This window comes from Schistocerca piceifrons, chromosome 1 (genome assembly GCF_021461385.2).
Source record: "Schistocerca piceifrons isolate TAMUIC-IGC-003096 chromosome 1, iqSchPice1.1, whole genome shotgun sequence".
In the NCBI taxonomy this organism is placed as follows: Eukaryota; Metazoa; Arthropoda; class Insecta; order Orthoptera; family Acrididae; genus Schistocerca; species Schistocerca piceifrons.
In genome coordinates this window covers 496,804,787-496,821,106 of record NC_060138.1, presented here as the reverse complement: position 1 = coordinate 496,821,106, position 16,320 = coordinate 496,804,787, and the positions used below count along the sequence as shown (strand labels likewise).

The 16,320-nt window shown below is 41.6% G+C and overlaps 1 protein-coding gene across 3 annotated transcripts in view; it reads left to right on the top strand.

Moving 5' to 3' along the window:
- Nucleotides 1-16,320, top strand: part of LOC124796019 (cleavage and polyadenylation specificity factor subunit 5) — a 116,925-nt gene that overhangs the window by 24,090 nt on the left and 76,515 nt on the right. For all 3 annotated transcript variants that reach the window (XM_047260105.1, XM_047260113.1, XM_047260121.1), the window contains exon 3: nt 14,513-14,576. In XM_047260105.1, the coding sequence (XP_047116061.1) occupies nt 14,513-14,576 (64 nt within the window). The remainder of the gene's footprint in view (nt 1-14,512; nt 14,577-16,320) is intronic.

Below are 16,320 nucleotides of genomic sequence, written 5' to 3'. Positions count from 1 at the left end.
TCTACTTCCTTCTCCATTGTAAACATTAGTTCAGCCACTTTTAAACCTAATGCGCCATTGTTGCACTCCACCTTCAGTGATTACATTGTTTCCATGCACTTTATACAATTCCCGAAAATTTCCATCAGTTTATGGGTTTTGCCAATAAAAACCTCATTCCTACCGCATTTCACAACTCGTGGGATTTTCAGTTGTGGCATACATTCAAAACTTTTATTAGATAACAGAAAAAAAATGTGAATGTCTTACTAACATAGCTGGATGCTGATTGAATGGACAAATCCTAAGACAATGATATGACCACACTAGCCCCACCCATTATTGCTGCAGGCATAAAGGTAATATACTTTCTGGACAGACCTTGTGTATTAACATCATCTTGTGACAAAGTGGCACAAACGTCAGTGCCTTGTAAAAGTACAATATTCCACATTGTTTGTTGTTAATGGTATTTGCCATATTCCAACATATGCCTTTCAGCCTTTTTTTGCCTAATTAAACATTTTTAAATCATGACATTGGTACTTTTCTGGAACTTTATCTCCTGAGCACGTGCGTTACATGTGCCTGGCACTTTATCTCCTGAGCACATGTTTTACACGTACAAACAAAAAACTGGTCCTCTTTCCCTCACCAGTGCTTTGGTAACTTTATCTCCACAGTTCGTGGTTGGCTTTTCCTTTTTTCTCTATGGTCGGCTAACCACCATCACACACTGTGTGATTTTAATTTGTTTTGTGTGGTCTTTGTGTAAGTTTCTCTTGTTCTGTGTCGTCTGTCATCTATTCTGCTGAACGTTTTTTATTCTCTGAGGGTGTTTTTAGTATTTGGAAAAACGGACCGATGACCGTAGCAGTTTGGTCCCTTTAATCCCACAAACCAACCTAACTCCACATTTCATTTCTGCTAAAATGAATTACTGTCAATATAATTGTATGTTTTTCTTTATATATATATATATATATATATATATATATATATATATATATATATATATATATATATATATTTAAAAACAAAGATGATGTGACTTACCATACGAAAGCGCTGGCAGGTCGATAGAAACACAGACAGACACATACATACACACAAAATTCAAGCTTTCGCAACAAACTGTTGCCTCATCAGGAAAGAGGGAAGGAGAGGGAAAGACGAAAGGATGTGGGTTTTAAGGGAGAGGGTAAGGAGTCATTTCAATCCCAGGAGCGGAAAGACTTACCTTAGGGGGGAAAAAAGGACAGGTATACACACACGCGCGCACGCACACACACACACACACACACACACACACACACACACACACACACACACACACACACACACACACCGTGGGTTGTGAAAGCTTGAATTTTGTGTGTGTGTTTGTGTTTGTTGGTGTCTATCAACATACCAACGCTTTCGTTTGGTAAGTTACATCATCTTTGTTTTTAGATATATTTTTCCCACGTGGAATTTGCCCCTCTATTTTTATAATCAGGGTGTATACGACCCGGGACAACCGGGAGATCCATTCAGTGTACTAGTTTTCTGTTAAATTTTTGTAATTTTGACTGGTAAGAGCCGATACTCTAACAAAGGGTATTACTGTATCCCACTACTGCAGAATAACGCTTCAACAATAAAACATAAACGAGGGAAAAAAAGAAAATAACTTAAATTGCAAAGGAAATGTACCATATACCACGACGACACAGTGCTCATGCAAGCGTCTGCTGACAGCAAAATGTGTCAAAGGCTTTAGGAAGACTATGCAATGCTTCATAACAACAAATTGCCTCCGATGAGCGTGAAGTCACAACTGTTGACATTAGATTCGCTTTAGCAGTTACGAGCGGGCTCATGCGCATGCGCAGTTGAGTCGTGTTTGAGCAGTAGATTTTCCCACTTCTGGCTGTAGGAATGTGGCTGTTGGCTGTGCAAGCAGCTAGATGCTACCGGGAAAGAGGGCACCAAATTCATATTCTTGAGGAAAAAAGCTTGTTTCACAAAGCGCTTAGCATCCAGTGCACATTGGTCTATCGATTATTCATATGATTTTGAAACGCATCCCTTTTGGTTTTTGAACAAATTTTCAGTTGATTTCTGAATGAATCATAAGTTGATTTTTGAATGTGTGTGTAGTGTACGTGATGTGTCTGTCAGGAGACACCTCGTCGCATGTAGAAATAAACTGTACGCAGGCAAAAGGGGCCGGGGCTATACGAGCTGTGCGGAGTGAAGCCGAACGGATTAATGCCAATCGCAGTCTGATTATGTGGTTGTGTGGGTTTGCGAATGATCAGCATTGTTATAATTACTAGCGAAATCCAGAAATTCAGACTACCAGAATGGAGATATATAGGACTAACAGGAATAACAGGTGAGAAAGATTACGTATTACCTTGTTGGCGTATCCAAGAAAATGAAATTTTGACGAATTTTTGGCCAGATCGCTACACTAGTAAGGACCAGTTGTGCAGGCCCTGGCCAGCAGCCGCTTAAGTTGTATTCTAGAAGTAACGCGGAAAACGTGTTGTACGAACATGTAACAGTGCCTAACTGGAGAATAATCACGGGATAACTAGATTGTCAGAACAAGGAAGGAGAAGAAACAGGGACATCATACAAATTATGGAATAATAAGATGATTCCAAATCGTAACATTACTTTCCAATCTCATGCTTGAGAAACTGGTGCATGTGAATGAAATGTGAAACTATTTCCTAACCTAAAGCTTTTTGCTTGTAGTAGGCCTAATAGGCATTTGACATTGATACTTAGTGAATTATATTCTGTCGTGTTATAAAAATGACCATTTGTGCCAATACAGTCTCGTTTATTTGGTGTGCATTACAAAATTGCTGCAATATTAGAAAGGCCTATTTTGTTTTATCTAGCAGACGGTGACAAAACAGACGTAATCAGATTGAGAAACCAAATCGGCATTGAGTATTATTTGTATTAACAGCTTTTTCAGTATTAGATAATTACGTTTGGATTTTTCATGTAGAGAAAAGTTTGGCGAACTTTGATGAGGTAATAGATTTTTTCGCTGAAAGGAAAGCAAGCCATGTAAAGTTGTAGCAAGATTAGAGAGAAAAAAAATGCTAGCAGCTAAGGATTGAAGAAATGTGTACTTTCTTGCTTGTCTCTTGTCTTTATTGGTTTTATGTATCCTATATTTAATTTTGTCACACAAAACAGCAAGTTATTAGCTAATAGACAATAAAGAGTGCAAATTTTCTGAAGAGTTCTTGTTCTCCCGATTATGAATAATCCCATTTGCTGTTAATTGCGAGGATTTTGTTTATATATAAAAAGAAGGCAGGCTGTCAAACTGGCTGACTGGTAGCAGGAGAGGCGCTACAGGACACTTCAATTTCCACTGTCTTGCATATAGTTTGATGGAATCCATTACAAAATACACACGTTTCAATGCCACAGAGCGAAATAACATGTCATACATTTCCTTGAACACACGTTTTATGTTTCAGACTTTCAGGAAGATGTGCGCTACAAGATGAACATATTTTTGAAAATTCGATTTTTTTTAAATTATTGACCCGGTTAGCAAATATCGTAGATCCGGGGCTGATGTGCAGAGCAGTCTGAGTTACAGTGGGTAGTCTCCACGTGACCCAAATCACCATTTGGTGATTTTGCTGTTTCCCCTTCGTTTACTGTCACATCAAATAAAAACAAAACGGGTATCTGTGGCGGGGCGCTCTCAAGTGAATTAAATACATTCACATAATTACGGAAGGCTAAAATATGTTATTGGTGTCAGATTTTATTTTATTTTATTTCCACCTTTCTGAGAGTCAAGCATTAATTGCCTTGCAGAACAATGAAGTTATTTTTGTCTGTTTGCTAAAGAAATTTGACTTTTATTAACTTATTCCACAGAGGCAGTCAATGTATTTGAAATGAAATGTTTAATTTCACAGTACTCTCTAGTTTCAGCTGTTCGCTGCATTTCAAGTGCACGTTTTCATCTTCTAGGACATATGGCGTTATGCCATAATAAAGAACCAAAGATGATATAATACAGTACTGGTGCTCCAAGAAAATTTACACCCCGAAACCCACACTGAAAAGCTTAATATCAGGTCGAGGTCTACTTCATTGGGAATCTGGACATATGAATGTGCAATTTTAAGTATGCATAAAATATGGTTCATGAAATTCTGATGCTGTTGGAGTATCCTCTGATGTCTTGTTTCTTTTATGACATAATGTATGATCTATCAATGTTTTACACATATGTACATGCGGGCTTCCTATATCATGGTAGCTGCGCAATCGCAGTGTCGCCTGTTATCTGCGCTCACTGGCAGCTGCTGAAACGAACATATTTCTTACAGGTCGCAGGAAAATATTGCGAATGGTGGTTTGAAAAGTGTTACTTTCAAAGTAAGTATCCTTTTACGTAAGTTGAACTATGTGCGAAAATGTACCATGAATTTCTTAAATTACAGAGCGTTTGACTCTCATTTAAAAATCAACTCATTCATGGCGAGCCATTTAGAAGAATTTCGAACCCTGAAGATCAGACATCTGTGTCATTATTAAAAATTTTACTGGCACATTTGTGTGATACATCTTAAAGTGTAACACGCGCGAAAAAGATCAACATTATATGCGAAAGCTTAGCTACTCTTGTAGCTTATTAACCTTACAGACACAATATTATATGTGAACACTTTGCTTTTCTTGTAGCTACACTATGTATATTAATTTAAACTATTAACTTTGCCTGTTTGTGTGTTCGTGCTACGTAACAGTGATGTTGCTGTTGGCTGACTACATCACGTGTCCTGTGGTCTGAATATCCGCTGTCATCGGCTGGCGGGATCATGTGACATGAGCTATGAGTGGCTTACAAAAGCGCATCGCAATCTCGATTTCAATTATACGAAAAGTAACATGCGGTGTTTGGCGGAATTACAACGTATACTTTCGTAATACAAAAATAGGTAGCGTTGCTGCACATCACAGATATTTCTAAAACATGTCTTTCTCCCTGAGTTTCGTTTTCTAAAGTGCTGGGAAATTAAATGCCTGTGTATAAACGCATAACCATTCAAAGGATTGATAAGTTCTGCAGGGAAAATATACTGCTACTTAACACGGAAAAAGTGTGTTTTCACCCGGGAGAAAGTGTATTTTTAACCGGGAAATCCGGGAATTTTTTTCCTTGTCTGCGTATACACCCTGTATATATATGCTTATCATCTCTTAAGCTATTTGTGTTAATTGTTACATGGCATAGTTGAGTACAGTTTTAAAATCCTAAAGTTAAGTGTACATAATTAGTAATTAAATTTCAACAGTAATTTTATGAACCAGTTTTGGTGTAGGAAAATTTAGCATTTTACTGAATTTGGTCAAGCAGCACATTTTTAAAACCCGTAATAAACTGAAGAAAATGGTATAAATGTCAGATTTGTACATCAGATACTTTTTGAGGTATGGCAATTCTAAAGTTTCAAAAGGTTCAAAAATCGCACAGTTCAAGAAACTTTAAAAAAATTAATAACTTGAAAAGAAATCTCCAAAAAGTCTGTAATTTTGTAATTTGTCTTATTTTGACAAAATAAAACAAAAGAATATTACAAAAGACTAAATTGTCAAGTTTCAGTTGATTTCCCGTGGAATGACCCAGATGCTATTTATGTCATGAAGTACTTTCACAACAGTGGGAATGGCTAATAATGTAGACAAAGCATTTTTTGCCATGAATATAACCCTATGTATATAGAAGAAAAAGAAAACAAGACACTGGTCCAGGGAGTAGTCGAAATTGAGATAGAAATAGACCAATAAAAACCTGCTAAAGAAAATAATTTACTCAGAATCTGTTGTTTACATTAACTTTTTCTGAATGGACAGTCAAATTTTTAGTGAATCCTCGTCATCCTCACAATACAAAAAGAAGACCCAAGTATGCAAAATTTATGTTCTACTTGTTCATTAATGGCCATGCATTAAAATACCATAATGTGGGAAAAAGTCTTTAAGAACTGTAGAGCTTAGATTTTTTATTATTTTATTGCATTCACTCTTGTATGCTGTGTATAACATTTTCTTTTTAACCTCTTCCTGCGTAATATGTGGCTGGGAAAGAAACGCCTCTACCATTTTGATAATTGACAATCCTGTTTCATTTTATACCTGATCGTTATGTTTCTGTAGTTGTCAAAATTAACAATCCAATGAGATAAATTGTAATAAATTCTTCTTCACTAAACATGCAGTGAAACATCAACAGTGTCCACAATCTCATCAAGTCTGCTGTTAATCAAAATTTCTATCAAACACTCTCTGTTTGGCAAATACATCAAATGCTGCTGTACATGGTCAGTTAGTTGACATACCTACTAAAGTTTTACTAATTGTTTGATCCTGTACAGTGGCCTTATTTATTTATTTATTATTATTATTATTATTATTATTATTATTATTATTTATCATTATACCATTCAGAATAACTGTATTGGACATGGCACCTGCATTAAGGGATTATTTGTACGTATATAAAACATAACCAAATTAGGATAGGATTAGGTGTTTGTCTTAGCAACTTGGGAAAACTGTGGGAAACCAAAGTAAGGTTGGCCAGATGGTAAATAAACCCTACTATCACAAATATGTAGTCAACATTGAGATTGAAATATTCACAACAAGTAAGCCAGTGGTGTAACTAGAACAGGAAATTGGTGTAACACACTTTTGAAAAAATTGATGTATTATTTTACACCTAAAGTATAACACATGAAAAAGGGTTCCACTATACCCATCACAACCACTCTAATACTAGATTCCTTCTGAGTTGGTGTATTGCACTGCATTTGAAATGGGAGAAATAGACCTACAGCAGAAATATTCTTTTACAAAAACAAACACAGCATATGTGATACATCAATAAAAAGAAACAAATGAGGTATTGTAAAAGGAGGGCCTAATATTCCTATAAACTAATATAATAACTTATATTGTAGAAACACCTCTCGACAAGAAATGATTTTAACTCTGCTCTAAAAGCCATTTCCTTCTGGTATTCACTGTTGTTAGTAAATTTAACTTTGTTTGGCAATTGGAAGTGTACACCCCCCCCCCCCCCCCCCCCTCCCCTCTCCACCAGTGCCCTTACTGTGTGCTCTATCTTGACAAAGGATTTGTGTGTGTGCTTGTTGACAAAGTGCTAGCATTTGGTGAGTGGTCACCTTTAGTCCTAAATTATTTACATTCCACCAGAATATTGTAATGTAACTACTAAGCTATCTCTGATAGTCATTATGGCTTCGCGGCAAAGCATCTCTCGTAAATAAAAAGTCATTGTGGCTTCATAGCTGTTCTGCTAATGATATATGAATTAGTAGTCTTCCAAATGATTACAGGGCAGCAAAGTAATGACAGATCATTGTAGCAACAGAATAATCTTGCGTACAGTTAACCCTTGGTTGATTTCACAATGTAAGATTATAATCATGATGAAATAAGTAGTGGGGATGAATGCTGCAGAGTCCATTTATATTATATATTATGTGAAATTATAGGCTTAGAAACCAGCTGGAATAGCAACAGAGAATTTGGTAGCTCCTTGAGGTTCATTATTCCCTGACATATTCTTTCTTGCTTTGCCTCAGAATGTATTATTTGCATTATTATTGACATAGACAACTTCATTACCAGGCACACACTTTGTTTTGTCAGTGTGTAATCCCCCCTGTGGGCCTGGGGGTTAGAATAGGCCCGAGGTATTCTTGCCTGTCGTAAGAGGCGACCAAAAGAAGTCCCACACATTTCGGCCTTCATGTGATGGTCCCCTGTAGGGTTTGACCTCCATTATTCAAAATTTTCCCGAAGAGCAAGCCATTTGGGGAAGGATGCCTTACATGGTGCATCGTCCCCATCATGCGCCGAGACCTATCGCATCCTTTGTCAATGTGGATCTGCACTTCTGCTCATTCTCCAACTGCTGGGGAGGTCACCCTCCTGGGTGTGTATTTTTCCATCAACTGTGAAGTATTGTTTTCTACGCTGACGATAATAGTGGACTTGTTTGCTTGGTTGCACCCGATATCCAGCACGGTAGCCAGTCCGTTGTGGTGGGGCCGCCATGTACCCATTTGCTGCATCTGGGTGGCACCTGTCAGGAGGGCCCGTGGTTGCAGTAGGTGGCATTGGGGCGGATGACACGCGATGAAGTGTAGTACACTATCTCTTGTTGATGGTCAAACACCAGCAGTCTCTAAGCATCAGTTCAACGCACAGAAGTACAACCCCAAATTGTTCCCCTCCCTGGCCACACCATGGGAGGAATGCCAGTCCAAGGATGGCAGTGAAGCTTGTTTGCCACGGTACCTTGTATTACAAGAGTTGATGGGGAATCTATCATGTCCATGAAGCCTCAGTTTTTTTGTGGACATTTGGAGGAAAAGTTTGTGGAGGTGGAGGGCTTGTCCAAAACGAGATCTGCGTCAGTCTTTATCCTCTGCCCATTCATGGACGTTATTCGCTTGTGACAAGCTGGGGGTGTTTCTGTAACCATCACGCCCCATAAGAGCTTAAATATGGTCCAGGGTATCATATAACACTGGGACCTTCTTTTGCAGTCTGACGATGAGCGGCTTGCCAATTTAGAGCAGTGTACATGTCATACAGCGTGCCCATCGGGGTCTGAGGGATAATCAGGTTGCCACTGGTGCCTTCATCTTGGCCTTAGAGGGTGATACATTATCCGAGATGGTCGCGGTGATGGTCTACTGCTGTGATGTAAAGCCCTATTTCCCTCCCCCAATTTAATGCTTTAAATGCTGGAAGTTCGGCCATATGTTTTACCACTGTACTTCCAGCATCACATGTCAAGATTGCGGATGCCCATCACATCCCAACACTCCACGTGCCCCACCTCTCATCTGTGTCAACTGCAGAGAGTACCATTCGCTTTGCTTGCCTGACTGCAGGATTCTCCACAAAGAAAGGAAAACCATGGAGTAAAAGACCCTGGACTGACTGACCTACACTGAGGCTAAGAAGAAATTTGAATGATTACATCCCTGTACATATGACATCGTCTTACGCTGCCGCTGCAACAGTTCTAGCCCCCATCACCTCCGCCAAACCCAGTCAACTCTCAGAACCGTAAGACTACACTTGATGGTGGGGCACTTCCCTCCCTGTTGCTCCCGCAGCATCTACTTTGGTAGCAACACCCACCCAACCATCGGGGATATCAGTCTACACTTCTGCGCCGGAGAAGCGGAAGTCTTCTTCGGATCCTCTCGCTGGGCAGGGGTCGCTTGGGTCACTCCCTTCCCAGCTTTCTGCTAGTGGGAAAGATGACACCTGCCAGTGGCTGAAGTATCCAAAAGCAGCTGGTCATAGGGCTTCACACTCATCATCAGTCCCGGATACTGAATCAGTGAAGTCCTCCCAGCCAGGGAAACCCAAGGAGCAGCAAGAGAACTCCAAAAAGAAGATCCCCCAAGACCAAGGGAATTGCAGTGGCACCCAACACCAACTCTACCAACAAGCTCTGCGTCTGCGGATGAGGTGGAGATTCTGGAGCTCACTGAGGACCCAGATCTCGCTGGACCCTCAGACACAAAGGATGTAGACTCCTCGGGCAATAAGTCTGTGGCAGCAGGTGATACTGAAACGTAAACTGCCTCATTGAATGTTCCCTGCCTTCCCAGTCTCAAGATGACGTCATCCTCCAGTGGAATTGCGGCGGTTTTTTTCACCACCTGGCTGAGCTACAGCAACTGTTACGCTTTACACCTGCTTTCTGCATTGCCCTCCAGGAAACCTGGTTCCCGGCAATGCGGACCCCTGCACTCCACGGCTATAAGGGATATTACAGGAACCATAGCGACTGTAATCAAGTGTCAGGTGGAGTTTGCGTGTATGTCCTAAACTCAGTTTGTAGTAAAACTGTGCCCCTTCAATCCCCTTTTGAAGCTGTGGCTGTCAGAATAATGACGACACAGGAAATAACTGCCTGCAATGTTAATCTTCCTCCAGATGGTGCAGTACCGCTGAATGTATTAACTGCACTGATTGATCAACTCCCTAAAGCTTTCCTACTTCTGGGAGATTTTAACGCCCATAACCCGACCTCTGTGTGGTAGTGACCACTTCCCCATCTTCCTGTCACTGCCTCGGTGTCAGGCACACGGATGCGTGCCCAGATGGGATTTAAACAAGGTGGACTTGGAAACTTTCACCTCTGCTGTCACTGTAGAATCTCCCCCACACGGGCACCTGAATGTGATGGTTGAGCAGGTGACTACAACAATCCCTCGCTTTTTTAGGGTGCCCCTGGCGAAAGACAGTGCCTTGGTGGTCTCCAGAAGTTGCTGAAGCAATTTAGGAGTGTCAGCAAGCTCTACAGCCGCACCCTTCCCTGGAGCACCTCATAGACTTTAAACGGCTCTGTGTCCGCGTTCGCCAACTTATAAAATGACGGATGTTGGGAGAGATACGTCTCAACCATTGGGTGCCATAAGTCACCTTCCCAAGTCTGGGCAAGGATCAAGCATGTTTTTGTGTACCAGACTCCAACAGGTGTTCCTGGTGTTAACATCAATGTCGTGTTATCTACTGAAGCAATTGCGATTGCCGAGAACATTGCTGAGCACTGTGCTCGAGCCTCTGTGTCGGCGAATTACCCCCCAATGTTTTGCACTCTCAAACGACAGCTGGAAGGGAAAATCATCTCGTTCACTACATGCCACAGTGAATCCTATAATGCCCCGTCTACAGAGTGGGAGCTCCACATGCCCCGACACTGCTCCTGCTGGGCCAGATCAGATCCACAGTCAGATGATTAAACATCTGACTGCAAGCGACATCTCGTTACCTTCAACAGGATCTGGTGCAGTGGCATCTCCATCGCAATGGCGGGAGAGCACCATAATTCAGACACTTAAACCCAGTAAAAACCCACTTGATGTGCATAGGTATCGTCCCATCAGCCTCACCAATATTCTTTGTAAGCTGCTGGAACATACGGTTGTCGGCGATTGGGTTGCGTCCTGGAGTCACGTGGCCTGCTGGCTCCATGTCAGGGCGGCTTACGCCAGGGTCCCTCTACCACTGATAATCTTGTGTCCCTTGAGTCTGCCATCCGAACAGCCTTTTCCAGATGCCAACACCTGGTTGCTGTCTTTTTTTGTTTATGAAAAGCGTATAAGATGACCTGGCGACATCGTATCTTAAGAGTGCGGTATCTGGGGCCTGCTCCCGATTGTGATCCAAAACTTCCTGTCACTCCGTACTTTCTGTGTCCAAGTTGGTGCCTCCCATAGTTCCATCCATGTTCAGGAGAATGGAGTCCCGCAGGGCTCTGTATTGTGTGTGTGTGTATTTTTAGTGTCCATTAACGGTCTAGCAGCAAGCCGTCTGGCCCTCCGACTCACCTTCTCTGTATGCAGACGACTTCTGCGTTTCGTACTGCTCCACCAGTACTGATGTTGCTGAGCATCGCCTACAGGGAGCTATCCACAGCCAGCTGGAGTGGCCGTGCGGTTCTAGGCGCTACAGTCTGGAACCGAGCGACCGCTAAGGTCACAGGTTCGAATCCTGCCTTTGGGCATGGATGTGTGTGATGTCCTTAGGTTACTTAGGTTTAATTAGTTCTAAGTTCTAGGCGACTGATGACCTCAGAAGTTAAGTCGCAGAGTGCTCAGAGCCATTTGAGCTATCCACAAGGTGCAGTCATGGGCTCTAGCCCACAGCCTCCGGTTTTCAGCTGCAAAGTCGTGTGTCATGCACTCCTGTTGGCATCGTACCATTCATCCGGACTTACAATTTTACCTTCGTGATGATCCACTCGCTGTAGTGGAGACACATCGATTCTGTGGACTGGTTTTTGACGCTCGATTGACTTTGTTCCCTCATCTTGGGCAGCTTAAGCAGAAGTGCTGGCGGTACCTCGATGCCCTCCATTGCGTGAGCAACACCAATTGGGGTGCAGATCGCTCTACACTGCTGTGGCTCTACAGAGCCCTTGTCCAATCCCGAATTGACTATGTGAGTGTGACTTATGGTTTGGCAGCACCCTCAGTGTCGCATTTACTTGAACCTGTGCACCACTGCGGGGTTGGACTAGCTACAGGAGCTTTTAGGACGAGTCCGATGACAAGCGTACTGGTAGAGGCTGGTGTCCCTCCATTACAGATCAGATATGCACAACTGTTCGCCAGTTACGCAGCACACGTTCGTAGTTCTCCTGAGCATCCGAATTACCATCTCCTTTTCCCACCCGCGACAGTCCATCTCCCACATCGGTGTCCCAGATCAGGGCTTGTGATAGTGGTTCGTGTGCAGTCCTTTCTCTCCGAACTGGAGTCCTTCCCTTTACCACCTCTACTTGCGCTCCATTCACTTATGCTTCCATGGTGTACGCCTCGGCTGCCACATAGCCCTAAGGACTATGGTAACCATGTGGCTCTCTGCTGTTACTTTCTCTCTATTCTTGACATGTCCCAGTGCTTTGAAGTGGTTTACACCAACGGCTCGATGGTTGATGGTCGCATAGGATTTGACTACGTTCACGGTGGCCCTATTGAATAACATTCCTTACCGGATGGCTGCAGTGTATTCACTGCAGAGCTGGTGGCCATTTCTCGTGCACTTCAGTATCTCCGTTCATGCCCTGGGGAGTCTTTCCTTTTATGTACAGACTCCTTGAGCAGCCTGAAAACTATTGACCAATGCGACCCTTGTCGTCCTTTGGTAGATCCAGGAGTCCATCTCTGTCATGGAACGGTCCAGTCGCTCAGTGGTGTTCGTCTGGACCCCTGGTCATCTTAGAATCCTCAGAAATTAACTTGGCTGACAGTGTGGCCAAGCAGGCTACGCGGAAACCATTTCTGGAAATGGGCATCCCTGCAAGTGACCTGAGTTTATTACTCCACAAGGTTTTTCAGCTTTAGGAGAGGGAATGACAAAATATTAGTATGCACAACAAACTAAGAGCCATTAAGGGGACCACAAATGAGTGAAGTCCTCGATGAGGGCCTCTCACTGGGACCCCGTGGTTCTCTGCCGGTTTTGCATTGGCCATGCCTAGGCGACCCCTGGCTGCCTCCTGGGCCGTGAAGACCCACCTGAGTGTCAGTGCGGTACCTGGTTGACAGTGGCCCATATTCTTCTGCTCTGTCCTTCATTTGCTGCCCTGCGACTTCATCTTCGGTTGCTGGACTCATTATCATTGATTTTAGCAGACAATGCCTCATCGGCTGATTTGGTTTTACGTATCATCCATGAGGGTGGGTTTTATCATTTGATCTGAGTTTTAGAGCCTGTCCTTTGTTTTTTCTGTGTCCTCCACCCTAGTGCTTTTAGGGTGGAGGTTGTAATGTGTTGCAGGGTGGCTGGCTTTTCTTTTTTATGTTCATGGTCGGCCAGCCCCTGTAATCTGCTTCCTTGTTTTACTCTCTTCTAAGTGTTTCTTGCATCTCTCTGTTGGTTTCTTGCCCTCCTTTGTTCCTTTTAGTGTTTGTTGCCTTTCCTTTCTTTCCGTTTTGTGTTACATGTCCTGTCTGTTTTATTCTCACACTTCGGCATTACTTTATGAGGAACAAGGGACTGATGACCTTGTAGTTTGGTCTCTTTCCCCATCTTTTAAATTAACCAACCTAGGCCAGAAGTTTTAATGTGTCGCAGAGTGGCTGGCTTTTCCTTTTGTTCTCGTGGTCGGTCTGCCACGGTCATCTGCTCTCTTGTTTTTTCCCTTCTACCTGTTTCTTGCTTCTCTGTGTGGTTTTCTTTTCCTGTTTTGTCCATAGTAGTGTTGGTTGTCCTTCTGCAGTTCTTCTGGTTCTTCCATTCTCGTGTTATTGTGCTGTACGTCTCTTTTTCTTCTTTCCCTTGTGTAACTATTTTACCAGGATCAAGGGACCGATGACCTCGCAGTTTGGTCCTTTCCCCCTCCCCCCTCCTGCCCTCCTCTAAACCAACCAACCAGCCAATCAGTGTGTAATAAAATGGTGGAAAGGAAAGGGAAACTAGACTTTAAATCCTGAAGTTTTTGGAGCCGCAGCTCGTGATGTCTGCCCACCAATACCTGGTACTGCCAATTGTTGTCACACGAAGCTAATCATCCTTTTCTAGGCGTGTGAAAATGACCGCAGTGTTGTTATTAGGATTAGGGTTTAACATAGTGGAGGGAAGAGGAGTGGAAAGGGGTATATAAATGTATGTGCAGGGATAGTTATCGCAGATTCCAGCAAGTAACATGTTGTCTTGAAGGATAGATTATGCAGACTGAAAGATAAAAAAGACTGAAGTTTAGTAAGACTGAAGCAGTAATTGATGTTAAGGGGGGAGAAGAGTGTAGACTTGGAGAATGAGCAGAAAATAGGGCATAAAGAAGAGATGTTGAATTTTTTTTTAGTTCTGGGCCCAGGAGTAAAATTGTCACAAAGTATGGGTTATGAACAAACAATGATATCTAAGTAAACATAAGTTTTCCTTATTGCTGTATTACCAAATATTTTGAAGATGTTATCTTTGTTTCCAGACCAGGAGGAGAATTAAACCCAGGTGAAGATGAAGTAGAAGGTCTGAAGAGGCTTCTAACAGAGGTAACATTCCAGTAAATATGGCATACTGTTACATCTCATGCCAAACCTGAAAGGGATACTATGTTGTTTAAATGATTTTCTTGTTAATTTCAGATGTTGATGTGTTTTCTGTGTGCAAGATATTTATCAAAGTTCTTTTTTTATTTTGAAACAGCATTTCCCCATCATGGACAAAGTACTTCTGTACTGAAGCCAGTAAAGTTGCCATTGTAGTGGAGGTGCATAAATTAATCATTTGCAGAAAGAGTTGTATACTTTTGGTTGGAGAATACAAAACGATTTGTATATCAAAAATAGTATGACATTTTGAAAAAGAAATATGTATTGATTAAATTGACATTTAATTCACAGCTGGTACTTAATGAAAAGTAATTTTTCTGAGGCAAGCAGGATAAAAGGTGAATGCATTGTCAAGGGCTTAATGAGATTGTCCACCAGTTAGTATTTTTCGTTAATTCCACCACTGCACCAAGGATGCCACTTCTCATTGCCGTGAAATTGAGGAACCTAATTTTCTTTATTAGTCATGTATTTACTGCACTTCTGAAGGTATATTGGTATTCTTACGCTCTTATAACACCATTTTATGACAGCATCTGATAGAGCAAGCATGACTTTACTAGTCACCTTGAAAATATTTGTTTAGGTCTGTTATTATTCCTGACCTGTGAAAATTATAACATTGTCCTGGTTGCTTGAAAAACCACTGTTGTGCTTGGTCCATAAGTTGTCATGGATTCTATCATCCAGCAGTCATGAGTTTAAACTTGATAGTGCTTTACTACGCTTGTCCCTGTTTGCGTGGCTACATCCTTGTTATCTTGATTTCTTATCTGAGAATTGAATTAAATGGCTGCATAGGGTCAATTGCAGAATATGTGGTCAACTCTACCAAACATAATTTTTTTATTTAATTTAATTTTTTTTTAATTTCAGAAAGCCCCGTAGTCACAATTGATAACATGTTATGCCATTGACACTCTTGCAACATTTGTGATAGTAGTGTTCTTCAGGAAGCATAGGATATTACATCATTTTGGGTATCCATGTTTTGAATTACAAAAGTAATGTCAAAACCATTTTTCTAAACTCAGACTTCAAGAATATAATAATTGCAATTCCAAAGAAAGCAGGTGCTGACAGGTGTGAAAATTACCAAACTATCAGTTCAGTAAGTTATGGTTGCAAAATACTAACATGAATTTTTTACAGAAGAATGGAAAAATTGGTAGAAGCCGACCTCGGGGAAGATCAGTTTTCAGTACTGTAGAAATGTAGGAAGATGCAAGGCAGTCTGACCCTACGACTTGCCTTGAAAGATAGGTTAAGGAAAGACAAACCTATGTTTATAGCATTTGTAGACCTATAGAAAGCTTTTGACAATGTTGACTTGAATGCTCTTTGATGAAATTCTGAAGGTAGCAGATGTAAAAGGCTATTTACGATTTGTACAGAAACCAGATAGTCGTTTGAAGAATCAAGGGGCACGAAAGGGAAGCAGTGGTTGAGAAGGGAGAGAGACAGGGTGTAGCCTATCCCCAATGTTACTCAATTTGTGTATTGACCAAGCTGTAAAGGAAACAGAAAAATTTGGAGTAGAAATTAAAGTCCAGGGATAAGAAATGAACACTTTGAGGTTTGTTGATCACTTTGTAATTCTTTCAGGCACAGCAGAGCCTCTGAAGAGCCATTGAACAGAATGTACAATGTCTTGAAAGGAGTATATAAGGTGAACACCAACAAA